The sequence below is a fragment of the Elephantulus edwardii genome, unplaced genomic scaffold (genome assembly GCF_000299155.1).
Source record: "Elephantulus edwardii isolate Elephantulus edwardi_28Jun2011 unplaced genomic scaffold, EleEdw1.0 scaffold00020, whole genome shotgun sequence".
Lineage (NCBI taxonomy): Eukaryota > Metazoa > Chordata > Mammalia > Macroscelidea > Macroscelididae > Elephantulus > Elephantulus edwardii.
This window is the reverse complement of record NW_006399770.1, coordinates 18558635-18573665: the sequence shown is the minus strand read 5'-3', so window position 1 is coordinate 18573665 and position 15031 is coordinate 18558635. Positions and strand designations below refer to the sequence as shown.

The 15031-nt window shown below is 33.5% G+C and overlaps 1 protein-coding gene across 4 annotated transcripts in view; it reads left to right on the top strand.

The window, feature by feature from the left end:
• The window catches only part of COL11A1 (collagen, type XI, alpha 1), a 380126-nt gene that overhangs the window by 189493 nt on the left and 175602 nt on the right, over positions 1-15031 (top strand). For all 4 annotated transcript variants that reach the window (XM_006882457.1, XM_006882455.1, XM_006882458.1 and 1 more), the window contains 6 exons: positions 3190-3243; positions 4320-4364; positions 5460-5513; positions 5612-5656; positions 12480-12533; positions 14250-14357. In XM_006882457.1, the coding sequence (XP_006882519.1) occupies positions 3190-3243; positions 4320-4364; positions 5460-5513; positions 5612-5656; positions 12480-12533; positions 14250-14357 (360 nt within the window). The remainder of the gene's footprint in view (positions 1-3189; positions 3244-4319; positions 4365-5459; positions 5514-5611; positions 5657-12479; positions 12534-14249; positions 14358-15031) is intronic.

Sequence of the window (15031 nt, the reverse complement as noted above, 5' to 3'; positions counted from 1 at the left end):
GGGGGGTGAGGGAAATTGAAACAATTTGTTCAAATTTGTTTTTAAATTTTGTAAATAAACTAGTAGGAAAAACAAACAAGCAAAATAACCTGTGTTATGGCAAAACTTTGCTTGCTGGAAGTGAGTTGGATATGAAACCCTTGATGCAGAAAAACAAAGAGCATAGCCTTTGGTATGGTTTATATTTCAACATCAAGAAAGCAAAGATCCTCCCCACAGGGCCAACAGCCAACACTATGATAGATGGAGAAAGGATTGAGGCTGTCAATTATTTAATCTTCGATCAACTATCAGCACCCTTGGTACCAGCAGGTAGAAAATCAGGAAATACGTTGGTTAAGTCTGCTATCCGAGATCTTTCCAAAGTGCTGACATGTAATGATAGCAGTTTGAAGTCTCAGGTGCATGTGATTCAGGCCATGATTTTTATCAATCTTCTACTATAAATCAGAGAGCTGGACAGTGAATAAGGATGACAGAAGAAGATTTAATGTCTTTGAGATTTGGTGCTGGAGAAGAGTACCGAGCATCTAACAAACTGCCAAAAGAACAGACATATATGTCTTGGAAAAGGTGTAGATATAGTGGTCCTTTTAAGCAAAGATTCTGAACCTTCATCTTTCATTGTTTGGACTTGTAGCTAAGTGAGGGTATTCATTGGAAAAGAACATGATGCTTGGAAAGATGAAGGGTGAGTAGATGAGAGGAAGACCCTCAACAAGCTAGTTTAATACCATGACTTCAGCTATGGGCTCCATCGTGTCATAGATAATAAGGATGATACAGAATTGGGCAGGATTTAGGTTGGCATTCATAGGATTGCTGTGAGTTGTACTCGACTTGATTGCACCTCAAAATAATAACAAGAAATATTTCAGAAGAAAGGCTTGGTGTTTTGTTTCTAAAGAGTCACAGTTTAAAAAAAGAAAAAGTCACATTTTGAAAAGCCTATGGAGCACAGTTCTATTCTGATATATATGATTATACCATGAGTGTGATCACTTTCACAGCAGCTAATCTGGTGTTTAATTTACTCACATTTAAATATTATAACATTTCTTCATTCAAATTTACATCTGACTTGAGAAAATATCAGAGAATTAAGAAAATGTCTGCCCTTGTAGATTCTTCATGCTGAAAGAGGAGGATTTATTTTTATTTGATTTGAGAATTCATCTGGTTTTAATGTTTCTCTGCTATTTAGTATTCTATAAAGCCATTGTAAAAGTCATAGTAAAGTCATTGCTATGTAAGAATTACATCAACTGACAATAAAAATATTGGAGTAGTTCTTTTTTCATGTTGTCTATTTTGTTTCAAAGAAGTAAGAGTACTCCTCTAAGAGCAAGAAGTCTTCTAAATGGAAGACAAATAATGGCCAAAAAGTCTTTTAGCATTTTATAATAGTTCTTGTATAATGTTCATTTACTTATATAATAACTTTTTAGAGTAGTGAAGAGGATGCAAACTTTTAAGTCCTATAATTGAGATACAAATCACATCAGTTATAAAATATAAACAGTTCAATATAAAACAAAAGTCATTTAAATGAGGCTTTCTTAAAAATCTGGAAGATCATAAATTATTAGTCAATGTTTATCCTAAGTATGCTTGGAAATGGAAAAATCCTAAACTATGTCATGTGCAAATCTGTTGAATGGTCCTTTTTGAAAATTTGTTCCTAAGTCCTGGATAACTAGTGGATCAATAGACAATAATAATATATTCTCTGAAGCTATTCCATTCTTTATTCTCAGTAGATTGATTTTTTTCTTCTCCCCTGCTAAAAGCTTGCTCTTTGAAATAGTGATTTTTATCATATTTCAGACTTAGCAATGCTAAAATAGAAAAGGATTCTAAATCTTCTGTAATTCTTCATGGGTTCAAGTAATATATTCAGTAACTTGGTATTTTGTCATTATTTAATAGTTTCAAATTAGATTTTGCTCTTTTATACTGCAAGGCAATAAATAGATTCCTTTCTTGTCATTCACTTTGTCACAATACAACTTGTTTAGGGGCCCTTTAGAGTAGTGAGAGAAGATCTTCACCCTGAAACCCACTGCGTCCCTTTTCAGCAGGAAGTAGCTAAGAGAATACGCCATCCCCTTTTCCTTATGACTCAGGGTGAAGTCTCTCTCAGGGAGGAGTGATAGGGAATGGCAAAGGACACACTGACAAAGAAGATTAATCAGAACTGGCTTTGACAAGCACTGTGGCATTTGGACAAGAACAAACTAGGAGGAGGGTAGAGAGAATAGTGCAACAATGAATGAATGGAAACCCAAAATCTCTGTAAATGTTTATGAAAATTAATAAAATATAATTATAGAAAAAAATATTTTCATAACTTAAACATTTCATCAGTGTCATTTATACAATATTTCATTACGTTTTCACCTGTCGATAACTGATGACATCCTCTTTAGGGAGTTACGCTGCTCATCCATAAGTGGTATCTTTCTTTTGTTTAGATTTACTCAATAGTGATTCTGGGGGCAGAGTTGAGCATTTTCCTCTGTTGCAATTCACAGCCTCTGAAAGCTCACTGCAGCGTCAGCTATGAGTTGGTTCAGACTCGATGGTGATGGGCTTAGTTGTTTGCTATTATTGATGGAAAGTCAGTATGTCCTACAATTTTATCCTTTTTTATTAAGTTGCAGCTTATTGTGGTATTCAAACACTAAATTACTAATACACAAATTGGTCATGGACTGATATGTTTTGTATCAGTTAAAGTTGATTTTATGTTTATTATTTATTTAAGGAATAATCTTAAAAAGTTATTAAGTTATAAAACTTTTTAAGATCACTCATTAAGTATTTCATTAGCTGTATATTCATATTTTGTTCTTGTTGTTATGTACCATTAAGTCACCTGCAACTCATAGCAACCCTATGTACAATAACTCTGAACCCTACGTGAACCAGTCTATCTCCATCATTATCCCAGTTACTGTGTTAGTTCTTCTCATCAGGGATCTTGTTTGTCAGATCTTGTTCCAAAGATGAGCATCCACATTAAGACATACTAAGGAGAAGTATTGTCCATTCACTTTCAAAATAACAGGCATTCAAAAACCCTGTGTATGGAAACTGGTATCACTATAGATAGTCAGATTTTACTTTTTCAAACTATCTAAAATGTTTCTGACTATATAAAATATTCTCTTTTTTATATATGATTAGGGACCTCAAGGAAAACCAGGGCTTGCTGGACTTCCTGGTGCAGATGGGCCTCCTGTAAGTAACAATTACTTGATAATTTAAATTTCTCTATCATATCTTGAAAAAAATCAATTTTACATGTGTTTTAGAAATGACTATTTGAAGTCACTAATAAAAGCAAATTTAACCAGTAATAGAGCATTGATCTCTGTAAAACTCCATTTCTCTTGTCACTTCAGTATTGCAAAACCTTTAATGAGCTTACTGTGACCTCTGGATAAACCCATCTCATATTTTCCTATTTCCTCATGAGTAACCAGCAAAGAGATCTCACCTTTCTCTCAACACTCTAAATTTTTCCTTCTCTGTGCCTTTCCTATGTTTTTTCTATTCAGAGAAGGCACTTCAATATTGTCTATTTTTTCCCCACCAACATGGGGTTCTTTTAGTCCATGCAAAGTTTCACACTATTGAGTTATCGTCACCAGATACTCTGGGGCCAGGATAAAAAAAATTATCATTCTGATTCTACTTGTTATTGAGTGTATTTATGTTACTTTTATTATTTTATTTATAGTTTCTGTATATCAAGAATTTTAATATTAACATTATTATTTATAATTTTTCTTTACTCTTAGATATAAAGGCAGTGCTCTCGTATCCGACCCTATTTGATGCTTATAGTTGTGTACCATAGAGTCAGAACTGACCTGTTAGCTGACACTCCAGCAGGTTTTCAGAGGCAATTAATCACATAGGAAGAGATTGCCCGTCCTTCTCCTGCAGAGCAACTGGTGGACACGAACTGCTTACCTTTGTGATTGCAGGGCAGCTTCTTTACATTAAGCCACCAAAGCTCCCTTTTGATGCTTAAGCTGCTTTTCTAGTGAATATCAATACATATTGATTTACTTTCTTCTACTAAGATACATAATATTTGATAAATGTATAATATCACATTTAAGTTTATATTTCCACCTACAGAATGTACATATATAAACTTTCAGTGTTAGTTATAGATATATACACTGATTGAAAAAAGAAATCCCACTAAAATAAAACATAAAGGGAAAGATATTGTGTAGCTATTAAGAGTGTTATGAACTATGTGATTAATTTTGTATCCAACCATGCATTTTTGCTAAACATAGGGTCACCCAGGAAAAGAAGGCCAGTCTGGAGAAAAGGGTGCTTTGGTATGTAAAAATATATTTATTTATGAGTGCTAATAGTTTATGACCCACAGCCAATAATTTAGTAATCTTTATATTCTTCAAAGATTATTTAGCATGAGGATTAGGAAATAAATATTGTAAAATATTTTAAATATTTATTTTGTTATTTGTATAACATTCAAAGATTAAGTGCCCTTACAGTTTTTTCCTTGGTTATAAAAGACAAGAGTTTTTCAAGTAATAACTTCAAATTTTGCATAACCATTTTTATAAATTAGAATTTCTTCTATGTATGTTTGTGGGCTTGGGTTTGTTTGTTTTGTTTTAATATTCTCGTGGTCAAGGTTAGATTCATTCTGTATATGTTCTGTTTGTGGAATAAGCAACCCTACATTAAAACGGTGGAATTAGATAATTATCATTGAGTGTCATACTCGAGTTTTATCTTCATTTACTACTTTAAGAAACATAAAGAAATATATATTTAAGAGTAATAATTCTCAGTATATCTGAAATAATGGAAAGAAAATATTCTACAATGTTAATATTATTTTCCATTGAAGTAATAGAATATGATTATTTTATTTGTAGCTTCTATTTTTACATATTTACTAAAATACTGTTGAAATTTCCAATAGTACTCTAGAAAAAATTATATATATTTATTACTTTATGTAGACTCTGAAATAAAATCATATGTGAATTATATATAACTATGATCATATTACTAATAATCACTTTGTGATTGCTGAAATTTTTTACAGGTTTCTAAAAATAATATTGAAACATATTAATTGACTGATGATTATCTATCATAGGCATTGAGTTGTTTATATTACATTTGTTTTCCACTGTATTTAGTTATAATATTTTCTTTGTTGTCTCATTTAAGATATCTTATTTTTAGCAAGGATATATAAATTTACATGGACAATTCTGATCAGATATTTTATTTACAAATAAATGGAAAAAATGATAAACTACTCAATAAGTCTTTAGCCAAATAGCAGTGGTAAAACTGTATGAGATAGTTTTGTTTATTGAATAAGTTTATAATATGTAAATAAGTAACATTTCAGTGATTTATGTATTTAAACAACTATGGGTCTTTTTCAGGGTCCTCCAGGTCCACAGGGTCCTATTGGTTACCCAGGTCCTCGAGGAGTAAAGGTAAATGTTAATTTATTTTGTCACCATTAAAAAATTAATGCCAAGGTGAACAGATAGTGATGTTATCCTCTATTCTTTCTTTTAATACTTTATTTTAGGGGGCAGATGGTGTCAGAGGTCTCAAAGGCTCTAAAGGGGAAAAGGTAAAAATCTTTGTTATCTTCATTTACTATACATCTTTTGTAACTAAAATTTAAAAATTTTAACAGATAATTATTTGTCAGATACACTGAGTGATAACTATACACCACACTAGATTAATTTCATATTACAGTTCCTGGACTTTAGTTTTAAATAGTATCCTATATAGGAGTTTAAACTGAATCATAAAAGAGAAGTGAGGATATATCATAAACAGAATTAATCTTATATTAGCTGCTTGTTTGGGTTTTATTTTCATGAATTTGACATTTTTAGTATTAGAATTACCTTGTGAATGAATTTGCTAGAATGGAGTGAATTATATATAGATGTATGGATACCAGACAAATATTTATTCACTTTGTTCCTCTACCCAAATCCCCAGAATTATACTACAAAGCACAAAGTGTAGAAATACCCAAAATCAACAAAGTTGTGAAGTTGTCCTAAGTGATGTTTTACAGAAATTAAATTAATAAGAGGGAACTAGAGATAAAAACCTAGCACTGGTAGGTAAAATATCTACTTTATACTATATATCAATATGGTATACTTTAGAGAGTAATTTACCATTTAGTTAGAGTTGGGTAAAGAACAACAGATTCACCTAAACTAAAAATAAAAACAAACAAAAAAAAAACCAGTCTGAGAGGAGGCCTCCAAGTACTTTTAAAATTATGGGAAAACCAAAGAGAACAGAATTGTCAAAAATAGTACTAGATTAATTCTTACTCTGTTTCTAAAAAGAAGCAAGCAACATTTATGTTACATAGTGTTTATAGATTTCATCAACTGTGTAATGTTACTTACAGCCACTTCTCACTTCCCTGTCCTTCTTGTCAGTTTGTGTGTATGCTGCTATGATGTAGAAAGACAAAAGAACAAAGTGGAAATTAGAAGAGATTCTGAAACTCACTTTTAGGTTTTTTTTTCCATTTTCTTTTAACATTTGTATTGAGATTTTTAATTAAAGGTTACAGAGAACTTAGATTTCCATGCATTCATTATTTGCTGCACATTTTCCTCCTTACATCCCCTGCCCCTCAGTTTGCTTTGCTCTTTAAAAAAAATAAATAAAAATCTTTCATTCTTGAAATTCACATTTGAATGTAGAATCATTAAAGAAAATGAAGGGAGTGAGGAAGGGCTGAACACAGATTTTTTTAAAGTGGCTGGAGAAGAAAAAAGTATTAAAATATGCAGAACTCTGAGTTAAGAAAAACAAAAAGGAAAGAACATAGTTGACATTTCTAAAGATGAATGAACTGAACAAAAATAAAATACAAGCCTCAACTTATAATAGTGAAGGATTTTGTGTATAAAATATTGAGCACTATAGAAAGCATACAAAAATGTAAGGAATACACAGTCAGTATATCAAGACTTGCTCAACACTCAAGCATGCAGGTGGAACATATGATCAATAACTGACAGCATTGAATGAAAAAGTCCAAGCTGCATGGAAGGTTTTGGTCTCAAATAAGGCTTCAAGAATTGATGGACTACCAGCTGAGATCCCAGAAAGAGAGTACAACTTTGAAAGAGCTCACTCATCTATGCCAAGAAATTTGGAAGGGAGCTACTTGGAAGTTCAGCTGGAAGAGAGCCACATTATGTAACAATTTGAAAGAAATGTAACCCAATAGAATGCAGGAATTGTCAAATACAATTATTAATGTCAGTTGTCTCTGGTGGCTTAGTGGTAAAGGAACTGCACTGCCATGCAAAGGTGCATGACGCAAACTTTGAACTAGCTGCTCTGTGGGGGAAAAAAATTATAATATCCTTTCATGTAATTTTCTCTGAAAACCCAATGAAGGATCAGGTTTGGATCGGTCCTAATTTGACAATACAAATAACTCAGCAACATTATTAATATCACATGCAAGTAAATACAAAGAGAAAAGATTTAAAAATTTCAAATGTTTTCAGTTTTAGTTCTTCTAATCAATTATACAAACTGAGGGAAATGGTTGAAATTTTCTGACTTTTAAAAAAAGTATAAAATAAGGGGGTTGGCCACAAACACCAGTTAAATATGTTTTAGCTATTATGTTTATCCCATCTAACATACCAATTAAGTAGTTTATTACTTATTTTAATTTATGAAAATTCTAAATAAATGTTAGTGGCAGCTTCCATTTAAGGATAAGAATTTCTCCTATTTCATGATCTGTGAGAGATTACCAAATTCTACTCAATATTTAACATACAAATTTAGTTTGCTTTTTTGAACATGTATCAAAAATTAATAATTTTTCTTATAAGCAACAAAGAAGGAAATTGATCCCTGTTGCCCTTTTTAGGGCATTATATTATTATCTGAAAGTGAAATAATAGCAAGTTAGTATATTGTCTGGTACTATTGTTTTTGTTATACCATGGAGTAAAAGCAGACTCATAAATGACCCGCCAGTGGATTTTCAGTGTTAATAAGTTGCATGGGAGAAGATTGCCCATTTTTCTCCCACAAAGCAACTGATGGATTTGAACCACATGCTTTTTGGTTGGCAGTGCAGCCCATTACCATTAAACCACTAAAGCTCACTGTGTAGAATTAAATATTCTGTATTTTCCTTGGCTCAGATTTGTTTCTTATAATGAAAATCAAGCCATTTGAGAAATGTAGTTGAATATTTATCTTCCAAAATGGTCTCCTTTTTAAAAGATTATTGTAATTATGATGATTTAATATTGAAGTGTCAATAATTTGACAGTATTATTTAAAAATATTTTTATTGAAAGGATATACCTCAGAAGTTTAGATCACACAATTTTCTTCATTAATTGAGAATGTATTGAAAATGGAGGCTTGACAGGAGTGTCTAGTAAATGGAATAAAAAAAAATCCCTGCCTGAGACAATTCTAAAACCAGTTGCTGATTTTTAGATAGAGAAAGCAGTTTTCTTTAAACTAAAGTTGGCAAGTATGTAATTACCTTTCTCACTAGGAAGAAGGTAATAAAGATAAAGTCAATAGGAAGTTAAGTGATCATTTTCAGCTTTTGAGCCTATTCCATTGTCCAGTTACTCAATGTAGAGAAAATTCTAGTTTCTCCAAGGCCTATTTATGCATAGATTGAGGAACCATCAGCTTTTATATTGTTAAGAAAACTTCTGGATTTACCAAAATTAACAAAGATAGGTAAGACTGTGGTTTCTATGCCTTTGTTAGATTTCTGGCTTGGTAGTTCCAATAATTATAGGTTTTCTAAATCTTACAAAATTAACACTGAGAAATGAACAGTGGCATTATCATGGAAATAATGAAGGTGTTTATACCCCTGAAAACACTGTCAGGGAATGACACAAAAATTACTTTGTGCTGTGATTTAACAGAAATAGTGTGTGTGTGTGTGTGTTTCAACAATAAAAATCTCTGTACTTAAAAACCAGAACTTTTTAATTTATTTTTTTTTAAAATTTTTATTCACCAAGCTTAACTATTTGCATGATTAAAATTCTAGGGAGCAGGGAGCTCTGGTGATATAGCCCATAGGGAGTATGAACTACAGAGGAAAGGCAGTGCCTCTGGTAGTTTGAATTCACCAGCAGCTCCAGAGGTAAGAACTAAGGAGTATGAGATACAGGGATGCAGATGAGCAATCTCCTTTTGTGTGATTTAAAGTCTCAGAAACCCAGTGGAGGGTCAGCTATACTTACATTATGACTAGATGACAATGAAAGAGAATTCACACATGGCAGAGCTGTCATTACTAAATTGTAGTGATGCTTCAAGCCACATGCTTTTATTTACATCAACTACAAGTTTGTACTGTTTTTTCCATTGCTTCTACTGTTTTTATTGTTGCTTATTTTGTCTTTTTTTGTGTTTTTTAGGTAGAATATTTTTTATGCTGTTTGAGAACTTATATCAATAAACATTCTGAAGATGAAATAGCAGTTAAAAAAGTTTATTTTTTTAAAAAGGCATCTGCCAATTTATTTATGATGTTTTATCTAATGATGTTGAAGTTCGATGTAAATAAAATTTACAGAAAAAATTTCTAACTACCTTTCATATAAGAAATATTATACTTAAATTTAAAAATATATTTCTCTCTTATTATTCTATGATTGCAATTTATCATAAGCATGACCCAGAATTCTGTGGGAGGTGTAGAGATGTGACACCATTAATTACTTCATTGAGTGATACTAATCCTACTGATGCCTCTTAGAAGGAATTATTTTCAAATGTTTCACAGCAGATTGTGGCTAGCATTAAGAAGAATGAGAATCTCAGAACACTTGATTGTACTCTCATGAGAAACCTGTACCTAAACAAAGAAGCACTTAAGCAAACAGAACAAGGGAACACTTGTTAAGTGCCACTGAGTCTCAGGTGACTCATAGCGATCCTATGAAGAAGAGTTCTCGATGCTTGGGTGTTTTTTTATCCTCTCTCCAGGTTCATAGAGTTTCCGAAGCCAAGCTATTATGGAAGTGGATGCCACTCCTCCTTCCATGCTTGTTTAAATCGGGGAGCTCCACCCCACTCTCTGTCTGCATTGGGTAGCCAACCATTAGCGCATTTGACACATCAGTGTCACAGCCTCACAGCAACCAAAAGTGACCGAGATACGGCAACTTGTAAACCAGGGCAATATGACCTAAAAGAATGTCTGAACAAAAACAATGAAAGACAGGCCCGAGGACCACAGATTAAAAGCCACCCACCTTTGGCTTGGTAGCATCACTTTCTGTTCATTGGGCCAACTGATCTCTCTCTGTGTTGATATTATTGTTGTTAAGTGCAGTCGAGTGCAGGCGACATAGCAACCCTATGAAGGAGAGTCCTCGATGCTTGGGTGCCTTTCATCCTCTCTCCAGGTTCATAGGTTTTCCGGAGGCAAGCTATTATAGAAGTGGATGCCACTCCTCCTTCCAAGCTTGTTTTAATAGGGGAGCTCCACCCCACTCTCTTTTCCCATAAACAAAGAAGCGCTTAAACAAACAGAACAAGAGAACACTACATGGTTTAAAATAAAGAAAGCACTGCATCAAGAGTGTACCCTTTCTCCATACCTTTTCGATTCATATGCTAAGTAGATCATTCTGAAGGCTGGACTTTGAAGAAGAATGTGGCATCAGAATTGGAATATGACTCATCAACAGCTTGCGCTAATCAGATGACACAACCTTGTTTACCAAAACTGGGGAGGACTTGAAGAACTTGTTACAAAAAAAATCAAGGCTTGTAATCTTCAATATGAATTTCATCTCAATGTCAGGTAAACAAATATCCTCACCACCAGGGCAATGGCAACATCACAATAGATGGAGGGAAGATTCAAGTTTTAACAATTTCATTTGCTCAGATCTGCAATCAGCACTCTTGGCAACAGCAGTCAGAAAAATTAAAAAACAAGCTGCATTGGGGAAAGTCTGCTGTCAAGGACCTCTCCGAAGTGCTAAAGAGCAAAGATATCAGTCTGAAGACTAGAGTGTGCCTGCCAGAACATGGACTGTTCAGTTTGCAATGCATATGAGAGATGGATAATGGCTAAGTATGGCATATGAATTAATGCCTTTGAGTTGATGTGCTGGCATATAGTACTGAACATACTATGGATTTCTGAAAGAACAAACCTGTTCAGGAGAGGGTGAAATCAGGTTGCTCCTTGGAGGCAATCTTTGTCACTTACTTTGAACAGTTGGTCAGGAGGGGCCAGACTTTGAAGACGTCCGGTTTGGTAGGGGGAAAGTTTAGCACATGATAGGAAGACTGTAGATAAGATAGACTGACACAGTAACTGGCAAGTGGGGCCAGGTGTGTCAGAATCCGTACAGTTGGCTCAAGACAGGGAAATTTTGTAAATATTGTTCATAGGGCCACTAAGAGTCATCATTGACTTGAAGGTACATAACAACAGCAACAACAACTTTGAATATGAAAGTTATTGAGGATACAATCATACTGGGAACTGGCGTTAGTGGAGTAACCAACGTAAGATATATCAGTAAAAATACAAGTCATTTCTTTTGCTAGAACTCCATCCTAAGAATGTGGATGAAAATTTGAAATCAAAATTTATGAAAAGAAAATAAGACTACTGAGATTAATAAAGGTCAGGTCATGGATGTCCTTATATTTCTCAATAGTAATTTGGAATGAAAATATTTTTAAGTAAAAACTTATTTCATCACTGTTGTATTTTATACCAGTCTTTTTGGAAACGGAATAGAAGCAATGAACTCATCCTTCCTCGATCTATTCTCCTACTCAATTTTTTTCTTCTGCAAGTCATAATCTTTCAAACAACAACTAACTAAACTTCTAACAGTCTCATCTCACCTTTATTAATTTACTCATTAAATCACATGCTGCAGATAAAATCATGACCAACTCTTTCCTCTCTGAATATCCATTCCATCTAATTATTACAAAATTTGCCCCTTCAGTTTTAATTACTAGACTTAAAATACCTCACATTTTAAACAGACTATTGCTCATATAGCGCTATTTCATGCATGAGTGATCAGTACTTAGGAGGTGAATTCTTTTTCTTGAAATTAAGATATAGTAACATTTTTATACAACGTACTTTTTAAAATAGAACACTTAGAAAGAATGGTATGAAATATTTCCACAGCCAAGATTTCTTTACTATGCTAAATAGAAAGTAAACAAGTAATACTCATTTTTAGTCTAAATGTTCTGTGTATATGATGCCATGAAAAAAAATTTCTATTCACTTAAAAAGGGTTTTAAAATTAAGATTCATATTTTCGTAACAGTTTTCCTGGGTTACCTATGTTCTTATTTCACATGGGTGTGTTTTTTATTTCTCCATTGCCTAATTGTTATTATATATTTTTTAGGGTGAAGATGGTTTTCCAGGATTCAAAGGTGACATGGGCCTTAAAGGTGACAGAGTAAGTAAACAAAAAGTAGTAATCATCTTCTTTTTAATTATGGCATGTGAAAACTTTATACCACTGAAAAGTTTACCCTCCTAGGGTTCATTATATATAGTAGAAGTTTAATTTTTTAGAGTTAATGTGTTATCAATGGTCTTCTAGAATTATTATTAGATTTATCTTTTTTATATTTTACTATGCTGTATCCTATACATATCAATACATAAATATAGGTATAAAGTGTTCATTCACACAGTTATGTTGCTGTTGTTATGTGCTGTTGAGTCTCTATTGATTCATAGAAATTGTAGGTACAATAATCCTGAACCCTGCTCTATCCTGTGCTGACCTTATTGTCTCTGACACACCTATCCCTGTTACCCCAGTCATTGAATCAATACATCTCATTGAGGGTCTTCCTCTCTTGTGCTGTCCCTCCACCCTTCCACGTTTGATGTCGCTCTCCAAGCACTGGTCCCTCCTTGCAATATGTCAAAAGTATGTTAGATGAAGCTTCAGAATCCTTACCTCCATGGAGTAGCCTGGTTTCACCCTCGCCAGGATGAACTTGTTTGTTCTCCGGCAGTCCCTGGTATATTCAGCACTCTTCTCCAGCATCACAGCTCAAAGGCACCAATTCTCTATCATCCTTAGTCATTGTCCACTTTTTGACACATAACAAGTAATTTCAAAGACTATGGCCTAGATTAGGCACACCTTAGTCTCCAGACTGATATTGTTGGTCTTCAGTACTCTGGAGAGGTCCTTTATAGCAGACTCTTCCAACAACAAAAAAAAAAATGATAAAGTTTAAAGAAGTAATTTGATTGATTTGTTTTAAATTGTATCATATGTAGTAATCTATACTAACTGGAAACTATATGTTTTTATCTTTCATAGACTCATTATATGGGGATTTTTATTCTTTTAGTATAGTAATAACATATTTCTTTCCTGGTAAGGAGTGTGTTCTTGTTGCATACTGTGGAGTCAGAAAGGAACCATAAATGACCCTCCGGTGGGTTTTCAGAGGCAGTTAATCATACAGGAGGAGATTGTCCATCCTTCTGTGAAACAGCTGGAGGCCTCAAAACATGTACCTTCATGATTACAACGCAGCTTCCTGGCTACACCTAAAGCAAATTAACTAATTAACTGGGGAAATGTACCTATTCTATAAGTATAATGTTATTGTGTGTTGAATCAGAACTGTCTTGTAGCTAACCATCCAACAGATTTTTGGAGTCAGTAAATAATACGGGAGGAGATTGCCTCTCGTTCTCTCATGGAGCAACTGTAGTAGTTTTGTTCTCTCCTAGTAGATTAGAACCATATGCCTTTGGGCTTACATTGTGGTTTCTTACCACGAGCCCATAAGAGGTACCTATAAATGTAATACTATTTATAAATATAAGCAATAAGAACAATATTTTAGAATACTTTGTTCACTTAAATGTCATAAAATCTATGGACAGAGTAGCAGCAACAATAATTTACATATTTTAGTATCCTGAGGGCATGGGATTTGAATCTAGCAGATACATCTGAAAATCCACTGGAGGGTCAGCTATGGCTTGGTTCTGATTCTACAGTACAATGACAGATTTTATTTAGTTGCTTGATCAGTAAAGAAATAGTTGATGAATTCAAGTACTTTGAAGTCTCTGTCAAAAATAAAAATGAGTAAACAAGAATAGAGAAACATGTCTCTGCTGTTACCCTGTGTTTCAGGGAGAAGTTGGTCAACTGGGTCCAAGAGGAGAAGATGGCCCTGAAGGTCCGAAAGGTCGAGCAGGTCCACCTGGAGACCCTGGTCCTTCAGGTCAAGCAGGAGAAAAGGTTGATGAACAACTTCAAATTCATAGATCCTCTTAAACATGACGTTTTATGTCTTTTTAAAATATGTTAACTACTCTCATCAGAAATCTAAGTAATTCTGTCAAACTCGAAGCATGTCTATTGTCACTTTCTAGCACTCTGTTCTTTAACACTCAGGATCAGCCATTTGATCTTTTTCCACATCACACTGCTACTAGTTGCTATGTATTTGATCAGCATTCCTGACAATCCCATATTAGAACTGTGCTCTAAGTGTTTTAAATTGCCAAATTATTGAAGATTGCAAAGGTTTTATTCCTAGATACCTCTTGGTTGTTTGCTATACTCATGAATTAGTCCACATCTAGATAGATGTAAGAATCATCAAAATTGGTCTATTTATCATTTTTTAACAAAAGCGGTCATATTTAGCCCATGAAACCATCTGACACATTTTCTACCTTTTTTTCATCCACATAAACATATATTTCTATAGAGGAAGTAATTTTAAAAGAATGATGCTTATCCCCAATTTCAAGAGTTTTGGTTTTTTTTCTTTTTTTTTTTTATGAGTGAGGGAGAGTGGAGGTATTCTAAGGATCAGTATGTTTTAAAAAAAATCAAATAATTCTAATATTGGTTAGATTGAAAGTCCCTGGGCTACATGTATTGTGTTGAAAATATTACACAATTAA